The 22948-nt window shown below is 39.9% G+C and overlaps 2 protein-coding genes across 3 annotated transcripts; both read left to right on the top strand.

Annotated features, from left to right (window-relative positions):
- Window positions 1–5248: 5248 nt before the first annotated feature.
- Window positions 5249–8872, top strand: LOC111269358 (DNA damage-regulated autophagy modulator protein 1). The gene is made up of 6 exons (XM_022848874.2): window positions 5249–5391; window positions 5666–5777; window positions 6757–6961; window positions 7205–7382; window positions 7653–7738; window positions 7928–8872. Exons 1-6 carry the CDS (start codon window positions 5343–5345, stop codon window positions 8129–8131), a joined length of 834 nt encoding a protein of 277 aa, XP_022704609.1. The 5' UTR covers window positions 5249–5342; the 3' UTR covers window positions 8132–8872.
- A 482-nt stretch (window positions 8873–9354) lies between these two features.
- Window positions 9355–22653, top strand: LOC111269362 (uncharacterized). Of its 2 annotated transcripts, XM_022848881.2 has the most exons (19): window positions 9355–9753; window positions 10785–10957; window positions 11431–11632; window positions 11779–11959; window positions 12527–12757; window positions 13033–13369; window positions 14038–14282; window positions 14739–15153; window positions 15800–16030; window positions 17126–17249; window positions 17391–17720; window positions 17909–18340; window positions 18684–19238; window positions 19442–19562; window positions 19714–19962; window positions 20134–20371; window positions 20631–20822; window positions 21132–21313; window positions 21744–22653. In XM_022848881.2, exons 1-19 carry the CDS (start codon window positions 9530–9532, stop codon window positions 21915–21917), a joined length of 4836 nt encoding a protein of 1611 aa, XP_022704616.1. In that variant the 5' UTR covers window positions 9355–9529; the 3' UTR covers window positions 21918–22653. The 2 variants fall into 2 exon arrangements, with proteins under 2 accessions (XP_022704616.1, XP_022704617.1); XM_022848882.2 differs by lacking the exon at window positions 15800–16030.
- The last annotated feature ends 295 nt before the right edge of the window (window positions 22654–22948 follow it).

Raw genomic sequence — 22948 nt, forward strand, 5'->3', positions numbered from 1 at the left:
TCCAGTTTCTAAATACTCTTATGACTATTATCCAGCGTCTGCTGATTTTTATTCATGATTGTGCTTCTGTTAGAGCTACGTAAAAAAATGCGTGGAGAGCAGGTTTACTGTTTGCGGTACAATACTAGAAACGGCCTAAGACCTAAACCTAAGGATTTGTCCAAAAACTAGGTATTATCTAGGAATAAAGACCTGCATATACCTGCGATTCTGTCGAACATTATTATCAACTCTAGAGATTCCCTTTTAGCGTTATGACCACATTTTACAAGCTCGGATTTCCTACCAACGATATTATCAATTTGCGAAACGCCAGTTCTCTTGGTTGTCGTGCACACAAATATCCTTACACCAATTTTTCCTGGTTTGCACGGAAGCGCGCTACTCGCCGGATATTACTGTTTAAACTTATTGAAGTGAAATTCGCGAAGATATTCTTAAATCTTGCAGTTATACAAATCACAATGGGAAGTTCATGTAAAATCGCTGAGAGTCTACCCGAGAATAACCTTGTAAATGCCTTAAAGGCTGCCTCGAGTTAAATTATCTTCATGAACTTCAACTAAATTGCATGCTACTCCGGTATTTTACGTCTTTCAGGACCTTGGAGAAGCTAAACCCAAAAAAAAAAACATAGTAGCCGTCGGCGGAAGCCCGGCCGGTGTAGAATAAAAATAATAATTTAAAATAGCGGAGTCTCACTATTGGTTGGAAGAGGAAATAGTCAAGTTAAGCGCGATCCTTTCAATACGCCTCGTTAAATGAGAGAACCAGTGAGAAGGGTAAACTTTCTCACCCTAGGCTTACCGGGCGAAACTGCTCCCATTGAGAGGCACACACACCTGGACAGTATATGCAGATGTGGCGTAAAAAGAATGGCAGAGAAAACAAAGCGCGAGAGAAAGCAAAAGAACGAATCGACAATTATTCGGGGTACTCTCTAGACGCCGTGTAGGTAACATCACTTTGCAGCGGGTACGCGGAGGAATAATCGCTCGCGAAGCGCGACGGACGTTGATAGAGGCAATGATAGCCTGAGAGACGGGAACACCGGTAGGGTCTACACAATGCTGCGCTGAGTAATGCGCCAACGTCACGAGCAAAAAGCCCTCTTGGAAGAGGCCATATAAAGCATAAGGCACAGGTCAAGCTGCCGGCCAAGAGTGGTTTTCCTTATCCTTTTGACTGGAAGAAAAAGGAGATTCTAAAGAGTACTTCTTTAAGAGCGCAACCACTAAGCAGCGATTACAGCACATGCGGATACAGGCACATGTCCTATATAAATGGTAATGGAGACGCGTTGCCATCGGTGAAATTATTACACAAAGTTCGGAGATGAAACCGACGAATCACGTGGGCAAGCTTAATTACATATTATATACTAAATATTTAGTTCGTTGTGTTCTCTTTCGATATAGAAATCACTGTATGGTGATCGACATCGCTTCGATCGGGAATATATGTATGAAGTGTTATCTATTGGTGGGTGCTGGCCGTCAACAAACTACCTGCGACTGCCCAAAAGTGCCTTTGGCAACTTAAATACTTGAAAAGTTGAGCTTCTTAAGACAGCACATTAAGCACAATTGGCCGCCGGTTGCGTGATTCAGCGAAATAAAATTCTGTCTATGGGAAAACGAAAATGAGTAGATTATTCACGGCGACCATAAAAAGCAAGATGACAAAGTGAAAACAAGGTAAGCAAAAAATAAAGTTGTATCATTCCTATTTTTTTTGCACAAGAACACATATACATATAGATGAATGAGTGCTTGGCAATCTCCTTCAAAATTTTCGAAACGCGTAGGGCGCTTTGACCACTTGGTCTAGCCAAAACGATGGACACATTTTCCACGCTGTCTCCTCCAGCAAGCACGAGGTTGCAAACGTTCAACTCTAAATACTATAAAAGCTTACTGTAAGCCCCTAGAGGTCTTGTGATTCCCCCGTCGGCCTAAACTGAACGGAAACGGCGAGTTTTAAAACGTACGACGTGTCAGTAGCTTTATATCGTGCAAAACCTTAGAGCCATATTTTCTCGTAATATAAGATTTTACATTCTAGAGAACAAGGGCTTTCGGGGTAAATTTTGGTAGCACTGGCTAAATCGTGTTATGGAATGATGTCAGTTAAGGACAAATCATCGTCGGCAAGCTGCCCAGCATAGCTTATCCGTAGCTCTCTAAAGACTTTAACCTCAGAAAACAATGTCTAAAAGTGTTTGGCTAACAGGTAAATTCGGGTGCGTGAAGAGCGCAGGTATTTCCTGCAAGACAGATAACTTGATTTAATTGCAAAAAAAATCGGCTGCATTGGGCTATCTTATTGGGCTATCATTTCCGGTCTGGCACCATTCTATTTTACACTGGTACTCTACATGTCGCCGGCAAATTGCTGACAAACAACGTGATACGTAAAGCAAACATATCGTCTCTCAACGAACGTAGGCGTAATAGCTTGCCGTAATCGGTCTCAACGAGCCCAGCATTACCATTTCGCGCCAGTATCTCCTATTCTATAGCGCGTTCTATCAAACCACCTGACGCGACTGCTGTCGGCTATGAATAACTAAGTAGTGACGTCTGATTCGTTTGAGTATTTTCTAGTGATTTTGCCTCTTGCCATACGTAAAGTGTCGAAATGGAACGAGCAAAAAACACTGATTAGTATATTCTTTAGTTAAACACTAATAAGCGTAAAGCTACTAAGATGTTTTATGTTTATTAGCGTTTACTGGAAGGAAGTTGAAGGACAACCTCCCTTAACGTCGTCGAATAGAACACACAAGGTCACAAGAATCAACAAAATTGTACTGTGAAACAGTGGGACCTTGTGATTATTTACGAACCCCAAAAAGGTCGGTCCAGTATAATGCTTTCCACGTAGATTATAAGCCAACGGACTTGCTGTGTAGAAAATAACGCTTAGCCGCCAACTCAATATGTCCCAGCTCAATGGGACGGGCTTCAAGGGTAGTAGACCTCCAAAAACGCCGACCGAATACTCGAACGAGACGAGCCATCTTTACAGGACAAACCCGGTAAAGAAATGGAGCAGTGAGAACTCGGAAAGAATCTGTTTCTCGAGCACATTGAGGAAAAGACACTAATCCTGCTTTCGAAGGTGTTAACGAACAATTTTTGAAAACTGTGTCGTGCCGAAAATCAAACATTTATCAAAAGTTCTTATGTGGTCCACAATTTCTAGCAAAAACACTGAAATTAGACAACTAGAGCAATAGAAATATCGAGAGAAAGATGCTGCTTCGGGTACGAGCATGGTTCCCTGACGGTGACTACCTTTTCACGCGCCTTGTCACAGAATTCGGGTTATCTCTGGACTACTCTCTGCGAAATAGGTTCGGGTGCTACTAGTTTAGCGGATTTCAACCCAATGGAGAATGACTGGAGGATCGTAAAATCTTTTAATTCAGGACAGATACGAAATATTGTCCAGTTCTCCGTAAAAATCATTAATGTATGGTGTCAGGAGCTACTAATAGTTAAGGTAGCAAAAAACTACATTAGTTCGCCGATTTCTTTGTGGATACGTGGAGTATCAGTGTAAAGTAGAATAATGCTACTTCCATAAGCCAAAAACAGCTTGTACGTGGTAAAATATCTCGCTTTAATACTGAGCATTTGTCCTTGAAAGGATCCTGATAAAATTCTTTGAGCCTACTTGATTGAGCAGCGACTATATATATATATATATATATCACGGTTTGTCAAGAAAAAATCGTGACGATTTTCCTTCCCTGCCCTTGTCTAAGCTGCTATCCGTTGCGAATTTTCTTTGGTTAAACGAATGATAAATCTATTTTGGACACTCATGAATGGATAGGCCGCAAATGGAAAAAATCGGCCGGATGGAGCGTCGTCCTTTACCAAATGATTTCACTTGAAATAGCAAACAGCGCCATCGTTCCGTATTACGCAGAGAGCGAAATCATTATCTGGCTCAAACGGCCTGATTAACTGCCCTTAGAGGATTACTAACCGTTATTTGCGAACCTAAACAGACCATTGACAGAAATACATTGGATACGAACTTTATCTCTTTATTGCATGGAATGACAATTGTATAGGCGTTAGCAATGTGGCGTTGCAGAGAAGTGCCAAAGTCGAACGCTGTTATTCGGGCAAAAAGTGCCTTGGGCGGGCTACTCGAAGGAATCGGTTAATCCTAACTGGACCCATCGATGTCTCTTATTTCTCAATAGTAAAGTAACCATGCTTTTATGGCATATGCTACAGGAAAATGATAAACGTTTATAGAAACTATCACAGCAGTAATAACGGACATAAATGAACGATACGTATAAACGTGTTTTACGTCGAAGCATAACATCGAATGACTAGATGAACCAAAATATAGATCCGTCAATTGACTAAACTAGTTGAGCGATCTGTCTGCTCGGAGCGACAGATCACTCAACGAGACGTCAACTCTAAAGAAAATCACCTATATGTGAACTATGTCAATACAGCCGTACTGGTTAGAGAACAGTTAGCTGAACGAATTCTACTGAGAACTGCTGGCCAATACTTTAAGCTTTGCTGGTGCGATTGTAAAGGCAGTACAACTAGCGACCTCACGTTTAGCGTACCAAAATGGACAGGGATACGATAAGTGAATCTATTTTGGGCGCCGATAGCAGACAACAAGTTCACTTTCATCAAGTAGATAGTTGTGCATAGATCGTTATAGGCGCTTTGTTTAGAAATATTATCTTTTTGAAGTAGAAGATCCATTTGACAATATCTTTTGCTGCTCAAATCGTCATTGCGACCTCTGGCGTGATTTAACGAGAGCCATTGAAATGGCAGGCTCTTCTTATTAAGAGGTAGCTTTTTTCCTGAACAGAAGAAGCTCGTTATGTACAACGGTTACCGATTAGATAGGTCATGCAATATCAAAGTACAGTGCTATCGTTTTACGGAGACCTCAATTCGGTCGCTTTAACATAACGTTAGCATTGAAAGTTTACTCCAACAACTAGCAAATTTATAGCTAACAATTTACATTAATCTCTAATAAGTAATAATAACAAGAAAGATCTGCACACCCGAACCAAGTGAAGTCTGACTTTTTATGGTAAATTCGATATGTATGATGAGCCAGGCACAAACAACATTTGCAAGCAAATAGAAATCTCGCTGTGATTTATTTACTTGCAGATAACCCGAAGCCAAACGTAAAACAGCTGTGGATCCAAGATGAACAGCAAACACGTCTGTCTCTGATCCTTTTGCTGGCGACCTGCCGAAAAAGGCCAGAGATATCGCTTGATAGACTTACGGCAGAAGTGTACATCAGCGTTCATCTCTAACAATCCACAAATGCATGGCATGGCGTATACCAGAACTAATAACCCTGTGAAATTTATCGGTGAGTCGTTTATGCCGATTGTGAAAAACATTTCTCTAAAGGTTTTTTTCAGATGCATAAACAGGCTGGGTAAACGAGGCTGTTTATGTAAGCGAAAAAAAACAGGTCTTAAGGCCTTAATGCTCCAAACGATAGCTCAATGGGTATTTAAACAAACAAAGTAATCCTTTTATTAGCTCATTAAGATCTAGCATTAGTTCTGCAATTCGCCGAGTACGCCTTTATACAGTCGGCTGCTTGGATATCGTAACCAACTTCCATAAGTGGGTTACAGGAGTTGGGTGGATACCGGCAGGGTTGGGTGTTTGCATCGCAACGGCCGCGCTCGTTTCCTTTGTATGGGCCGTTCTTTCCGAAGATGTTACCGTATTTGCTCCGTTCATCAGGCAAGTAAACGATCCTTGAAGACCACTATATATATATATATATATATATATGTGCTTCTGACAAGGAAATGTTTGCTTCAGATCGGAGCAACATCAAATGTTTAGCACTCTCACACCGCCCATGGATCTAAAATTCGGCTTCCTAAATATCCTTCGCTAAAGCTATATTTTCCAGCTGAGTATTTCATTTGCAATATTGCCATGTGTTGTTTTTAGAAGGGATCGCGACGATCCTATTCTCCCTCGTACCTCGGAGCTAAGCAACATTACCAACAAATATATTATATTTCAAATTATTTTGATTATAAACCACGGCTAGACATAGAGAATCCTTTACATCCAAATTATATATCATCACGATAATTGTACTGGTTTCAGCGGGACCAAGTTGCCTTTAGGACACGGTGTGAATATTGCTATAGTTCTTTTCGCTTTCCGAATTCAACAAAATCTCTGAATGTGCTAGATTTCGAATTATTCAATAAACTATTTACGCTGCCTTGCGGAACCTCACAAACACGTATGGAAAAAGCAACTTTGACCTACCAAACTTATCACTAAATTATTACGAGGCATCGTCCGGTCAGATACGGCGCTTTCTCAAAAGAAAGGCACCTCTATTTTGCTTCCTCTATTAACCGAGTTTTTTTACACAGAATAATTAATGGCCCATATAGCCCCAACTTTGGCCCATTTCAAGCCAGCTTGGTGAATCGCCGTAAGCCTTTTTCATACCGTGAAAGCGCTTGTGTATGTGAGTGTATGTAAGCGAATAACCACGCTAGTATATGTTTTGCTCTGTGGCAGCAACTGCTTCCAACGTCACTTTGGCTATATTTCATCTCCTGTAACTCTACCATGTTTGGTACTGAAGACTTGATCCACTCGCGACAAACGTGCTCTATGGACGCTAACTTTCCCGTAGTCTGTGAATCGTTCTAAGCACGTAATTGATTTTTTTTCGGGTTTCTAATTCTAGCGAGACGGGAGCGGATCCACCACAAAGTGGATTCTTCTCACTAATGATTTTGGTGTCGTGCATCTGGTCGGCTGTAACAATGGTCCTCCGTTACTCTATCGTCCGTCAACTATTGCGATTTAACCAAGGTGGATGGCTGAACTTCTGCGCACTTGCTGTGGGATTTCTGTGCATTTTTGGACTTGCCATTGTCGCGGCTTATCCAGTAAGTGATGCCTGACCTGTAAGTGTGAATGACATTAGTCAGTATGCTCAGCAAAGGTCATTAGGCCGTAATTCAGACATCGATTGACCGATTGGTTGACTGATATATATGAATGTGTAGGAGGAGATCGTCGTCGCAAGTTATCACCTTTATGAGTAAATGAGGCTACTCGCGATAGATACAAGCTTCAGCTGATTTTATCGAAAGCGCTGCTTGTTTCTGCGTTATGACTCTCCTGCTTAGCTGACATCAAGCAACGGCATACATGATTTCGGAGCCACAACAATGTTCCTTCTGGGCGTGGTCTACTGCTTAATGCAGAGTATCCTGTCGGCTTGGATGTACCCTTGGCATAACGGAAAGGTCATAGTAGCAGTGCGTGCGGTAATTACAACAATAGCAGTCACTACTGCGATTACGAGTGAGTTACAATTCGTTACGTTCATGTTTTTCTCTATTTCACATCAATTGAGTCGATTCCTAATTGTATGTCAGGTTGGATTGTACAATAGTATCACAAGCATGAACGCGTAGAGTGACGGGCATTGTGTCGTACCTGTTAACGAACACAGATGAGAATAGACTTAGAAGCACTTCGAAAAAATGCTCATGTTTAAAAACAATGGTGAATACGCGCTTGCCTTTACGTTAGCACCTAAAATTGATGAAGTTTTTTTCGTACTGGTTACAGCCACTATCTGCCAAGTAACTGCAAAAAGGTTATGGTTGGAATCGGGCATTACAAAGCCGGATGACATGCGCTTACCAGGAGATCCGGTACATGTCCGTTCCACTGCCATATATTGTGTATATTTCGAACTGACTATCTCGGAACTTCTTAGCTAATAATTGCATTTCCTTGAGCGATTATGCGCTATATCAATAACTGGTAGATCTAGTAACCTTGAATTTATTTGTAAGTGTTACCTGTTTTAGCCTTTTATTAATCGTTAGATGTTTTTTCAGGCGTTCTCGTGGTTCATGGCTGCAGCGGTCTCCGAATGGATAACGGTAGCCATGTTCGTCACGTACTTTTTCAGCTTCATTCGCGAATTCAACAAGGTTGTTCTAGAGCTGGACACCTACCCATTAGTAGACCATTTTGATGACGATATCGAAATTCGTTTCGCTTCGTCGGAGCATACGCCCCTCTACAAATCTGTCCTGTAAATTCGATTTGTGCTTTTAGAAGAGGGTATTTTACATAATTTGATAATGAACTCCAGAAGAAATGAAAGACATTAGAGGGACTTTATCCTGAGCCCTCTTCAAGCAACTCAGCGTCTTCGCATGTCAATAGGGACGTTTCGAATTCTCGGGAACTAAACCAACGTGAAGCGTACGCTGTCTTCTGGCTGCTTTAAAAGCAAATCAGTAGATTAAGAAAATTCCGGTAAACCGGTATTGTTTATTTAAGATTTTTTTGTTATTTTCTATGTATCCCATTAACACTCCCAGTAAATGATTTATTTAGGAATTTAAAGAGCATCCAATCAGTAGTCTTGTTCCGGCTGTATAGAAAAGAATAAACTGTAAAACGTGCTTGTTTTTGTTATCATTTTCTTATTCGCTTGTTTCCAAAATATTGATATTCCTGTGGACGTGACTTATAAATCTCTAGTATGATCAAGTGTATCGAAGCGCCTTTATACATTCAAAAAAATGCTAAAAATATTATCTTCGTCGCCACACATGTCATAAACACCTGTAGTAGTAATTGGAGACATTACAGGGCAGCAATGCAATTGGACAACTTCAGTATATCTTTGAAGAACGAAATTTTCGATTGAGAATCATGGAGGAAGACAGTAGTTCGATATCTGTATCGATAGACCGCCAGTATATTTAACGTATCGTACAAATCTATTTTCGCAGAAACGAGCAATAAATCTTCTTGTTTTCGGATCTGAATCCTCGTCTTGTTGTCTTACAGAGTTATTCAAAAATAGCTAAATGTTATCATTCCCTTTTTAACGTAAATTAACTTTATGATTTAAATTATTAATAATTAAAATATTAAGCAAAATATTGCGGAGTACCACATACTGAATAAAGCGGAACGATGATGAGGTCATATAGATATAGATTAATACTGTTGCCGCAGGAAGTGTATGGTGTTAGTTAAAATTTAAATCAAACACCATCACCCAGTTTCCAAACGGTTGAAGACCTGGTGCAAGACATTCCTGACATAGAATTTTACAGCTAACGATTGTATTCTCCTTTATGGACTGTACAAAAACCGCACGTCGCACGAAACGATTCATACTTCTTCAAAAAAATTCATACTTCTTAAACGTGTCGTTTAGCGCGTACGTGCTGTATTGTTCGCCCGCCTAGGAACGTCTGCCTGGACAATGCGTTCATTCATATTACAGAGAGGCGCGAAAGCCACCAGTTGTGAAATAGCTCGTAAGCTAGAGATTTTTCGGTTAACAGTTAGGCAGACTGTGCTTTGTTTTCTTCATCTTCTGTTAGAGTGTTAATTCTAATGAGTTGATAACTGGATACGAGATACTTAAGAGTGTGAATTTTACTAAAATGTTAGACTAAACAACTTTATTCAGAATGAAGAAATTCGAAGTTACTATTACAAGTGATCGGCCATCTACTCTACTACTTGAACTACCATCATTGGACGCGCAGGTTGTAGTGCGATTTCAGAATGGGAACTGTGAAGAAAAGGACAGAAACGTGTTAACGGCTGAGTTGAGAGTCGGTGAGCACCAAATAATTAGTGCCACTACGGAAGAAGAAAAGGAGTCTTCTGCGTCTTTAAGCACGAAGGGCCGGTAAGCTCGTTGACTTGAGTAGCACATATAACGGAGTGAATAGAGCTAACGCGATTGAACAAGCGTGTGATCTATCCAGAGTGAAGAAAGATCAGCGCTTGCTACTTGGTTATTGATAATCACGCGGTTAAATCTCCAATTGAATGGAGATGGTTGTAGAAAGTACGGTACACGATGAAAGATTATGCAGATAGAAGTGGACTGTATTTGTTCCAGTTAAGAGTGTTTTGAAGTATTTCAGTCGTTGTTTAATACAGTGTATGGTTACTGAAATGTACTTTCAGCGACTGTTGTATTATCATAACAAGGGTTACATTCGAAAGCTTGTCGCAAATACGCCACATAAATATACTTCATAAATTGTACCAGTGTTTGAAATATATACTAAAGCTGTTTAAATTATAGGTAACTGTAGGGATACTGGCCTAAGATTTAGCTATCTACAGAGGTGCCATTTTTAATAGGCTTATACATTCTGTTTATAATTTTCTATTCGTTTTTCTATAATTTTGTTTATAATTGTTTATAATCTTCAACTAAGTTTCAAATAAATTTCCGACCCTCGGGTGAAAGGTCGCATCAAGTATAGTCAAGTAAGCACTACTGCAAAGAAGATGGCTAGAATTTTACACGATATCGCCATTAGATAGGAGAGAAGATAAAATATGATTGGCTTTCTGAACTAATAACTTCTGGAGCAGAAATTGCCAAAGTATCGAACGACGTACCTTTTGGATTAAGTCCTTAGTACCGGAGAAGTGAGAAGACTATCGTGTTATTACTTCCTGTGCTTCTTCTTTGCAATCACCTTACTTGAAGATCACACATTCAGCTGAACTTCATGGGTTCAGTATGTTGCGTTAATCGCAGTTAAGTGTATAATTTTTTGTCGTTGCCGAAGAAAGCTATATCTTGGAAAGTACGTAAAGGCAGCAAAAAGCCCTGCGATTATAAAATAAAATTAAATGGTTTATTAGTACGCTATATAAAAACATTTTTGTTTTGCTATCTATAAAATTGGCTTTTTACAGAAATAACCAATTTACGGATAGTTTCGCAGTAGACGTCCATCGACCCACTGAAACTTCGACTTACGCTTCTGAGAACAACAATTGCGTCTCGCATGCTGTTACCCTGGAGAGCCCTAAAAAAGTGGAAGCATCACAATGTGAAGATGACATTCAACTCAATGCCGCTATTCCCGGTATAGAATCATTGAATTTAAATTAAAAAAAGAATAAGACACGCGTTTAAGGTATAAAAAAAACTTGTCCATTAGATGGGTACTACTAGTGAACAACAACGATAAACCAAACCATATCGACTACATTGATAATATATGTATATCTTCTTCTTGTTAGCGGGGTTCAAATATTCCATTGGCGTTGAACTAAGTATACTTTGACTATTTTAGTACTAGAACCATACAGGGTATGGGAAGTGACAAAAGAAGATAAGAAGTCGTAGACTAACAGTTAGCAAAAGTGGCCTTACGCTTGAAGCGGAATCTGGCTAAGCTATCAAGATGCTTTTTTGCTTTAAAACCTATTTCTACTCGTAGATTTACGACTAATCCAACTTAAAGCTTACTTTTCCGACTGTGTAGAAGCAGTAACTTATCGCGTTTTTAATCATCATCGTCATAATTCATAACTAACTTAACAAATTCTTAAATAGGTTTATACGGGAGTTCATCTCCTGAAATCATTATCGCTACAGAGCCCCAGAATCAGAATTCATTCTGGGTTGCGGTGCCAGCCACTCAGCAAGACGGGTCGATTCTAAAACCAGCAGCGACAGGGAGCGCTAGCGATGAGGAGATCATTGATACCACAGATGATGAAGCCTTTGCGGCAGAGGAAGCGGATAATCTGACCAGGTTAGCTAATCGAAGTGTAGTTCAACTTTGAAACTTATCTTCTCTCAAATGTAAGAACTAAACCATCAGAATTATTACGGACTATAAATTTCAGGTTCGATTGAACCATCGTTAAAACATTGTGACTGGTCTTTTTTGATTTTCAGTGCTAGTGGTATGAAAGAAAAATCCTACGCAGTTCTGGAGCCGATCTCCATGGCAGAAACGCCGCATGAAGAAGACACGTCTGTTGTTGTTGAAATGACGGCTGACATCGGCGAGCAATCGAAGACACGCAACTTGTCTCAAAGACGACTCTCACAAAGGCCACTACCATCCTCTTTGCAGGTCAGTGCTATATCTACCTTGTAGAGAACTACCTTGCACTACAATGCCATTCCGTATTACAATGCTTACTCATACTGAGTACAGAATTTTCAATTCTGCACGTACACAGACACTACTACCTACTAATTAGGTCGATGCCTTAACCTCGTTGACCCGAGGATTATTCAAAACGTCTATTTGATTTCTAGTAAACAGAGTTAATTTGTGTAACTCCTCAACGCTCGACCAAACACTAAGTCGATGGTGAACTTATGTATGTGTAACTATAATTAATTTATGACATGTTTATTTCTATATGGCCAGTACTATTTCTACATGGTAGTCTAGCTTGTTAGAAGAGTTGTTCGAGCAACATCTTAATATACTGTCAGATTTCACACATTTTTGATTGCTTGTATCTGATATTATCCATGTAAGCGGAGGAATACGACACATTTTGTGAAGAGGTATGCATAAGGCTCTCTGGACAAAATCTCAGATAAAAAAAGGTGTATCACGCATTACTTGCTGTTGTTGTTGTTGGTCGTCAATATGCAAACTGATACATCAGGTTAGTTCTATTATCAGGCGGTACGCGTTGAACCCAGCGACAGTGAAGAATCAGGCAGTGACGACTCCTTCGTTGGTAGAGGTTCGACAAGCAGTCATCGCAAAGCAAAGGTTGGAGCCGCCAAGAAGTTTGTTAAGAAGCGGCTTGTCTATTTTAGCTCGGAGGACTCAAATGTCAGTGATGAAGAAGAGAAAAAGCCCGAAAAAAAAACCCTAGGCAAAAGGGAATTGCCAGATCTCAACAGTCAGGTTCGCGTGGCTAGGTGGTTCTTTAGGCTTGACGGCCGCAGCTTTTTTTTAGTTTATTTCATAATGTAGTTCTTTTCTTAATGTATAAAATAAGAGTTGAAATAAGCAACATTAACAAACTGAATGGGCAGATATGGCATACGGCTATTAGAATACAAACACAAAAATCACGCATAACGAGTTTTTAAAGACGCGCATACGCTATACCAGAAATACCTAGATGTAAAGTATCGAACGAAGAAGATAATAACCTGTGCGGCGGTTTGCTTCCATAGCTCGCGGTAGAGTCAAATGAGCAGCGTAATTCCTCCGCGGTACCTAAAACAATTTCAATGCTTGAGGTAAAACCCCAAGAAAATCTTCAGGAAGAGGAGTTGTCTCGTCAAGAACATTCTACCGTTCCTGAGACAGGTGTCCTCGCAACAACAAAAAGCGTACAGCTAAAGATACCGATCGCTTCGGCCGATGATTCACATGAAGTATTATCACCCGAAATAGATGGCATTGTCGAAGCTACAGAGCGAGAGCCAACAGTAGCTCCAGAGAAGGTCGCGGGAAACAGCAATGATTCGTCTGCTCTGCAACATGACAGCGTTTTGGTTAATAAAGATGGTAACTGACGTTTATAATTCATGATATGATTTTCAATTTTTATAATTTTCAACTTCATATTTGGAGAAACTCAGGTTCATTCATGAAATTATTTAATACATTATACAGATCGTGACGGTAGTAAGACTCGCTGCCGTCTTTATTGAAGAACGAAAGCCAGTCGATAACTCCACTTCTACTGAATTTTATCGTCACCCCAGGGTCAGTGCAGCTAGCCATTCTCTCCGGGTCCTTTATGCAATATAGAGTACCGGGGCCAGAAAGATGTCTGATATTTCCATGCTACAATTAAGGCATTTCTTTAATGCTTTGGCATGCTTTTAAGAATGATTATAGGTGTATTCAACTATTACCTAACACAAGTAATATTTATATGTTAGAATTAATCAGTATATGTTTTTCAACTCCAATAAAATAGGACGAGATCCATAAAACATTTACATAGCTGTACTTTGCTTATTGATTAAGGACGAGGGCATACATTATATTCTAATTAATATCCACTAGTCATGACACCATGGTAAGACACATTAATTACTCTTGCTATGGCAGTTTTATAATCAAATTTTTCTATAGTAATTTACTTTGAGCGAAGAGCGAGACATCATTACACCTGGTTACGGTTTCATATGATAGGTAATGTGATGGTCACTTGGTTTTTTGTGCAGGCGAAGTTACCGAGATCACACAGAGCGATTTGTCTCCGCATAGAAAACTTTGTCGGACACAGTTAGCCGATGATTCACAGGTTGGTACTTGGATTCGAGAAACTTCAGGTGGTGACGAAAAGGAGGTTGAAGTTCCAAGCACAGAGGAACAGAGGGTGGCGGATTTGGACGGGAATTCTCATCAAAATTTTGATGGAAAAAATGAAAAATCCCTGCAGGAGAAAGAAAACGATGCAACCAGCAAAGTAAGAAAACAACAGCGGTTGCACAAAACAACTATTATCACCTTGAGAATAGAACGCTTTTGTTCTTACGTAATTATTACACAGAGAAAGCGCAAAAATCATCCTTGTACCAGCTCCGTTGTCGCGTCTAGATTAGCCGAAAGTTCTTCTCTTAAATTATAATTTTCCGACATTAATGCAAGCGCCAGGACTAGTGCATGTCATGTGCCACAGTGTCATTTCTCAACTCATAATAATTCAACTCAGCTACGCTCATATAATATCGTCTAGAGTTCCAACTTGTACCATGCGTTTGAGTACAAGCTAACCCATTTTTGATACTTAGCTTGAATCGGCTTTCTGGTTTCTACTGTCCGATACTTTCGTTTCACTGGTCTTCGCTATAGATAGCCTATGTAGAAATCGTTTTTTCTAATCTTTACATATATGTCGTTCTTTTCTTTTTCCGCACATCAGCGCTCATCACCTTCACAGAAGAAGGAAGATTCGGCATTAAAGGCTGCGGTGTTCAACAGAGGATCGAGACTCTCTGTTGATACGCAGGAATCGTTGAAGTTGACAATACTTAGTGAGTCGTTAAACAAAGATAACGATGAGCAGATTGAGGATGGTCCTAAATGTGGTCCAAATACAAGTTCATCTATCGGTGCAAAAGTTCCTAATGAAAATGTTCAGTCGAATCTGTTCGAGTTACAAGCACCAGGCGTCAATACTTGCGATAAAGATGTCGACGAAGCACCATCTTCTGCCAGCGAAGAGGTAGACATCAGTGCGGCGACAATGTTGGAACGCCTTGAAAAGCTCAAGAACAGGAAAAGTGCATGGGAACAGGCTAAAGAGGACCTACGGACTGAAGGACTCCTCAATGACAGTAGGTTTCTTATCTAATTAAGGTTAATTTCTAAGCATCGCATTAGATTTTTGTCTCCACAGAATATGTAATCTGAATTCACACACAGATTTGGAAATGGCTAACATGTGCACAGTGTGATATGCATTCTCTGAGAATATAATCGATACACATGTACGGTCTCTGGAATATGGTATATATTCGTAGGCCATATACAATATGCGCACGTGTCATGAACTCATGGTATCGGTCATCTCAGTTTCATGAAATCAATAAAACTAGGCGGCGATAAAGTATTATGTATTGCATAACACTGCCTAAAAATACGTTTTAAAATACGACAAAGGGTTTAACTAATGTAACTGGTAGAATCGCCTCAATCCGATATGTAGTGACCAACAAATGGTTCCTGTTATACCAGTTAGCTGCGCTTTAGTTCACGTCCAAATTTTGTGATAACAATAATTGTCTTAGTAATCCTTTTTATTGCAGCTGCATTTAAGTGATTAGAGAGATGGAGATGGAATCATTTAAGCATTGTCAATCCTACCATTCCCTCTGCACACGCATCATCTTTGCTGATTGTGAGATTGATATTTATTTCAATTCCAAGTACTCCCTGTTAAACATATTTCTTGATACAATTGGCAATTTCTTGATACTTTAGGGCGACCAGGTAAAGGTCGAAAGGATAAGGGTCGGGCAAAAACGGGTAATGACCAACGAATGGTTTCTGTGGCAAAGTGGCTAGCCGATAATGAACCCGGTATCGTCGAGGAATACCGTGACTGCCTCACGACTCTCGTGGAAATTAATAACGACAGTGAGAACGATGCCAAAAGAAAGTTAAAGCATTCAACGAGCACCTCCAAAATGGTTACCGAAACTGCAACCCGTAGTAAGTTAACTCGTAGCATGTTGTCTTGCAAAACTTAGATGTCGTGTCATCTCCCGTCCGATGTCGCTTCTGACAAAAAATTTTACTTCGGTCATATTTTGACCACAAACATCATTGTCTTTCTCTTTCCTGAAGGATATGACATTGGTTGGTTAAGTTTAAAAATTGCCGAGTGTATCGTTTTTAATAAAACTCGAGACGCCCCAATATTTTTTTTGCGATTTTCTTCGTGATACCTTCACCTTTTAGCCATATTTATGTGCTACTGAAGGTAATTATAAGTTGACAAAATGGCGAGATCTGGCAGAATATTTCTACTATAAGGTTGTGTCTGAAAATATTTTTTGAATGTTTATAGTTTTCAGCAAAACGATTCGTGCGGAGGTAGCTGTGTTAATTGTGACACTGTGGCTTATGCCAAGCGAAGGCGCACATGTACGGCATGTGTTAATAAAGAAAGGTTACCCTGGCATAACAATTCTCAATATAGTAATGAACAGCGATTTTACTAGCGGTGAGAGATTATCTACCAGCGCCTCAGAAGATTATCATCATGAATTTTACAAATGTGCCAGCGAGAGATAGAATATATGTGTAAACCCAGTGGATTAGAGACTTTCGCTGGCATTAATTTTCGTAAACTTCATTGGTTTAGTCGATGCATGCATTATTCTACTAACGGTCTCATTTTACATATTGTCAGCGTTCAATACTAGTGTGATTTTCGCACTATTATTCGTCTTTATCTGCTATTGTAGACTTAGTAAATTTGAGCAAAACTTAGTAAGTGGCCGTGCCTTGTATATCGTCTTAAGTATTGGGGTATACATGTTTGTCTACCTGTATGTACCTGTAGATACGATAAATGTTTCTTTTGAATCTTTTTGCTCAGTACGTTCGGACTACGCCATATATTGCTCTGGCTTTATTTTGAAATACTGGATGAAATTCAGATTTAATGTTCGTTCCGATGTATTGCCTTCACAAACTATTTTCGTATAAGGTACGACATATTATTTGGCTTTCTTTGCCGGCAGCTGACTAGTCAACGGACGAGCGTTTTACAACAGTTTAATGTACCTGTTGAACTTTTAGACAATGATACCCCGATACCGACAAGCTGGAGTCGCTGTTCATCGCCGGAAGTGGAAACCGTTTCTCAAATAGAGCAAGTCACTCCTATCACGGAACCTGAAACGCCAGTTGGGTCTCGTAAAAGGTACTCAAATAGTTTTTTAGCGCAGCTATGGGCATATTTGCCTGGTTAGAAATGGCTTTATAAGGCACCAAGCTTTTTCAATGACATACCCCAGACTAATTAGAAACCATACTTTAACGCATGCATCATTGAATTTTGCAGAACCTCGTCCGAAAGTAACGGCGCTCCAGTCGCAAAGAAAAAGCGCGGGAGACCTCAGAAGGGCGCTAACATATCTGATCCACTTAGCGAAAGTAACTCCCCCACTGTTGGCGAGGCGGTAGGGTCAAAAGATATCAGAACTAAGGTCGCTGAGAGAGCAACAAGAAAGTCCACTAGAAACGTTTCCACTGGAGCATTCTCTAAAAAAATGCCTGCAGAAAACGCTATGAAGCAGAAGGCCACCGGCGTAGAAAAAAATGGTGCATTTCCATTGCAGACAAGTAGTGCTGCTGTGACAGATATGCGCGTACCGGGACCTGTATTAGTGAGGTAACTACTCTACAAGCAAACATCAGATTTACTATAGTTATTTAGATAAACATATCTAAAATTAGTTCGTTCAACAAATATATATACACATTTAGATAAATAAATGACTCTTATCTTACTCTGGATTTTTCTAACAAATAGGGTATCCTACTAATACAACACAATACATTTTTGACTGAACTCTCCAGTTCCCCCCAGAAGACTCCTATCGTGTCAACAGTTATTGCATCTGCCACTGTGGTCCTTGTTTCCGATACTGCACCACTGGAGCAGGTTACCGTAGGTTTGATTACTGGATCATCCGTTGAAGAAACTCCTGTAGATACGAAATTTACGCCATCAGAGTATTCAACTAATGTATCTACGGTAGCAGGAACACTTTCAAGTAATTTAACAACTACGAAAGACGCTAACATGGTAGTCGAGACATCGACTCCGGCAGCAGAAACATCTGCTCAGCCTGCGAGTTCTGCTGCAGCAAACGATAAGCATAGACATAGCAACCGCCAAAAATCGTTATACCATAGTCAAGAACTGAATAGCCAAAGTCCTTTCGAAAGTATTCTTGATCCAAGCCAGAATCGATATGCACTTGGTGAAACGGCTCGCGAAGTTGCAAAGTAGGTTTCTTAAGGCGTTTCTTCTATTCATTTTTTATTTCTCAGTGAACTGTATTTAATTGAAGGCTAATAAGGATAGTATGTATGATTACGAGTCTATATGTGAAACGATTTATGAATTCAGGCACACAGATATCGTGTATTAAATCGCGTAAAGAACGATTATTTCGGTCACCTATTTTATTACTCTCTGTATATTTCCTCAGATGCTTACTGCATTAACAAAAAAGTTTCAGCAAATGATTTAAATAATTAAAATCAGTCATGCTAATAATGTCAAAATTATGCTACTTTTTTTCTTTTATTGCTAATCGGCTGCTCGTAATATTGCGCGTTTCTATAGTGTTAGTCGTACACCTAAAAGAATCCCAAAGGATGTTCGACGGGTGTTTCCACCTACTGCTAAAACACCCAGATCATCGAAATCTGTAATGACAGAACAACATCAGGATACGGCGAAAACTGGCTCCACAAGTACAAGTGCGTCTGAGCCAGACAACATAAACACTAACGCTTCACCCACGACGCCTAAATATATCACAGCTCGACCTTCCATGGAACTTATTTATTCTTCGGATGATGATGTTATAACCGTTGCGTCTGCACGACGTTCGCCCATGATTACACGGCACTCGACTTCGACGCGTAAGTCTAGAAGGGAAGGCAAAGCGCTGACTGCGGCTGTGGTTACAAAACCGATCGATTCGACTCCCGAAAAAGAAGTTTTTGTCCCCGAAACGATTGAGGACGGACCGCAGGACCCAGTCGAAGGTTCAGAAAACGAACAGGAAAATGCTGTATTGAAAGAGGCCATTGTTGTACTAGAAAGCAGCGCTGTTGGCGTGATTGAAGAGACCCCCCAGGGCGCTCCTAGTACGCAAAACACGACGAGATCTAGGTGAGTTTTATATTCCAAAACTAAATGCACGTTTGAGACTGGTTAGCAAAATGCTTTTTCAAAAAATTAATGGCATCCTTGACTATGACATATACTGATATAATGAGAGATTTAAGACAAAGACGTACGCCAATCTGAAGCATTCTGGTTAAACCTCTTGGCATATTAATATTCATCTTTTTGTGTGTGCGCTGCTTGGATAGACGAGCAGCTCGCGTCAGATCGGAAGCACGTTTAAAGCGCGTGACGAAAAGCTTATCAAGCTCGAAGCAGGACCCAACCCTGAGTCAAAGCGATCCCTACGCAAGAGACACCATAGATATGGTAGGTAATGAGTTTATAAGATAACGGTGTTCGTACGGAACATTTAATGTTTTACTTTGCGTTAACTGGCAGTAGCTATATAAACTTGGAATTGATTGAAACGACAGCCACTTTTTATTTAGATAGAATAACCGCGTTTCTTTGTTTCTAGCGCACGCCAACAAGTGGATGTGAGGGAAGTCCACCTGTTCCAAAAGCACAAGGCACTCGTGCACGTACAAGGACAAGCAAACAGGATCTCGCTTCTGGACATACCTCTACAACTGCCAACTTGACGATGGGTCTATTCAGCGAAGAAATCAGTCCTCTACAGGAAACAGAGGAAAATACCGATGCTGCAAACACAGGCCAAAATACATTTAAACAACCCAATCCGCCTCCGCAAAAAACGAAAGCGACGGTGTGTAGATTTACTTGAGAAAAATTGGGTCGTATTTCGGCACGGAACGGTTCGAACGCGAGCAATAATATTTGAAAAGGATGGTACCTCAATTTCCTATTGCTATATCTCAATGTTATCTGAATAATCAATGTAGTTCAATTTACTACGCTGCTGATTGAAATTTTTCAGGAGAGAAATCGTTTATCTGAGGGGCAACCTGTCATTCCGATACGTGGTCGCTCTTCGGAAGCCAAGGGAAAACGGGCGCGTTTATCCGAAGATTCCAGCTCATTATTGTCCAAGAGGAGCCGCTCTACACCTGAATTGCCAGATCCTGAATTAGAGATGTCTATAGCGGGAAGTACTACAAGCTCTGGGAGCACCTTGAGTGTTAATAGAACCGCGAAACTCAGGGTAATGTTCACTGGTTAGTAAACTGTTATTATACCTCACGCAACAACTCGAAACGAACAAAAAAGGATTCTCCTTTATCTCGTGTCCTTATTGAGACTACGTATAAATCGATACATACGTAGCGGCTGTTAGCCTGCTTAATACTTGACAGAAGAAATATTAGAAAGCGTATTAGAATACGTTTATTGTCTTTGTATGAAATAATTAGTATAGCCATTGGTGCGTGTATTTGCGGTAACTCAAAGTACATTTTTGTTATTATCCCTGAATAGGTATCGATAACGCGCCAAAGGATAAACTAAGTGAACTCTCAGTAAAGACCACTGACATTCCTAGTCAGTGTGGACTTGTAGTGGCCGCAAAATTTACTCGAACCGTAAAAATGATGTATGCCGTTGCCAAAGGCGTTCCTGTCGTAAACCTGAACTGGGTGACTGAGTCTTACAAAGCAAAAAAACTTCTTGGTAAGTGTGCGCCTATGCTATATTAGGTCATTATATGCTATATTAGTTTGACATACGTTATGGCCCCGCCAAATCACAATGAGCCGGTGACTGCTAGCGATTGTAGTGAATGATTCCTTTTTGTCATGTGTAACACTGTATTTTCTATACCTCATCCAGTTCGTCATATTACTATGAGTCAAACGGCTATATTTATATACCGACTTGGTGACCTTATTGTTCGGTATAATCAGTTGTTTAATTAGGTATTGTGATCTCCAAGTAATTAATTTCTGAATCTTTATTATAACCTGCTAATTTTTCTTGCAGATATTTCACAGTTCATGTTAGTTGATAAGGCCGCTGAAATGAGATATTCTTTCAATTTGGTCGCTACCCTTCGGGTTGCGGCAGAGGAAAAGATCTTCGACGGATGGACGTTTTTCGTTACGAAAAGTTGTGTTCCTAATCCCGAGCAAATCAAGGAAATGGTTTCAGGCTGCAATGCGAAGGTAAATAATAAGCCCAAAGGACAAGTATTCTACGTCTCTCCCCCTTCCCTACATTCTCTAACTAAGGATATAGAACTATGACTATTTTGTCGTTGTCGTTGCGTTAAGAGAGCGTTTGAACATCGAAGTTGGTTAGTGTTAACTGACTCATAGAGGAGGAAATAAGTGTTTTATTTTAAGATAGTCATTTACTGACTGATAATGGCCAAGTTGATTAAGAAATGTATTTACTGTGGCAGAAAAGGTGTAGATAATTCGAAATGATCAATGAATTGTCGCATCGCTAACGCCTATTTAGTTGGCTACAAGTTTTCTTCAAGTAGCTGCTTTAGAAATGACTGTAGAGTCACTGATCCCGTTTTTAGGATAAGCACAGGCATAGAAAGATCAGACCTGTATTTCCTAAGTGAGGTTTTTACATATTACACAGGTGGTGAACAAAAAACCAACTAAGGCTGCTGAGCGCACTGCTATCGTAACTTGTTCCAGCGATATAGCTTCCCTTGGTAAGAAAAATGCAGTTCCGGTGGTCGGAGTAGAATTCGTGTTAAATGGAATTCTTCAGCACCGAATAGACTTTAAAAAATACTCTGTTACTAAGTAAATGCATTCATTCGCGCATAGAGTGTTTTAGGATTTGCACGACCGTAGCCGTCTGGCGGTAACGGGAAACAATTAAACAAGTGTTGAATTGACGCATTTCGCGGTTTGTTTTGTTAAAACGGCTATTTCGGTCAGCTGAAATAACCTTGTAGCCAGTTTTGGGTTTGGTAACTACCCTGAACTATAGATAGAGCACAGTCCAGAGATCGACTGACGAAAACACTGATTTGTTTTCTCATGTCACATGCGTAAAGACTGTCTTGCATTGAAATTCTTCTTCTAAATATTCCTTCGAGGCTAAGAGAGGCTAAAACCTAGAATACTCACATTTACTAGCTCGTGCACTTTTCCTGCTTAATTTCTGAGATAGTTCAATGAAAATTTACAGCCTACGCTCACGCTTAAAATTAAAAAAAAAAAAAAAAGCATAGCTAGTTTATAACTTTCGTTACTCAAACAATATTTTTTATAATACCCAGTAATCACGGATGTACTGTGTCTACTCTAACTTTGAGCAATTACCTGTGCCGCTTGAAGATAGTGGACCTGCGGTTGCAATTGAAGTGGCTTTTTATCAAATGTACTTTTAGTTGAATCACACAGATTGATATAATAAACTAGCCATTTAGCTTAGCTGTAAGATGAAACAAACATGGACAGATAGTAAGAATACAGTTGTGCTCTACAAAACTACTACTTAACGGTGTAATAAATGAAGTATTTGGTGTGTATATGAACGGACTAGAATCTTCATTTTAGAGAAGACTTTACCGGAGATACTTTACGAGTAGTTACGAGTAGGTGGGCGCGGTTATTCAATACAGCCTTGTAGGTTGATTCGACTCACTTTCGTTCTGGACGTCTAGTATAATCAATTATACTATATTCCTGCCAAATAATGCAATGTAAGATTTTAGCTTCATTTTATTCTCTACGTAAACGATTTTGTTTTTTGTCAAAAAAACATACACTTTGCCTAAAAGAACCTACCAGATGTATCATTGGAAAGGTAACGTTGAGAAATTTGTCTGC

Source organism: Varroa jacobsoni, unplaced genomic scaffold (genome assembly GCF_002532875.2).
Source record: "Varroa jacobsoni isolate VJ856 unplaced genomic scaffold, vjacob_1.0 scaffold_1381, whole genome shotgun sequence".
Lineage (NCBI taxonomy): Eukaryota > Metazoa > Arthropoda > Arachnida > Mesostigmata > Varroidae > Varroa > Varroa jacobsoni.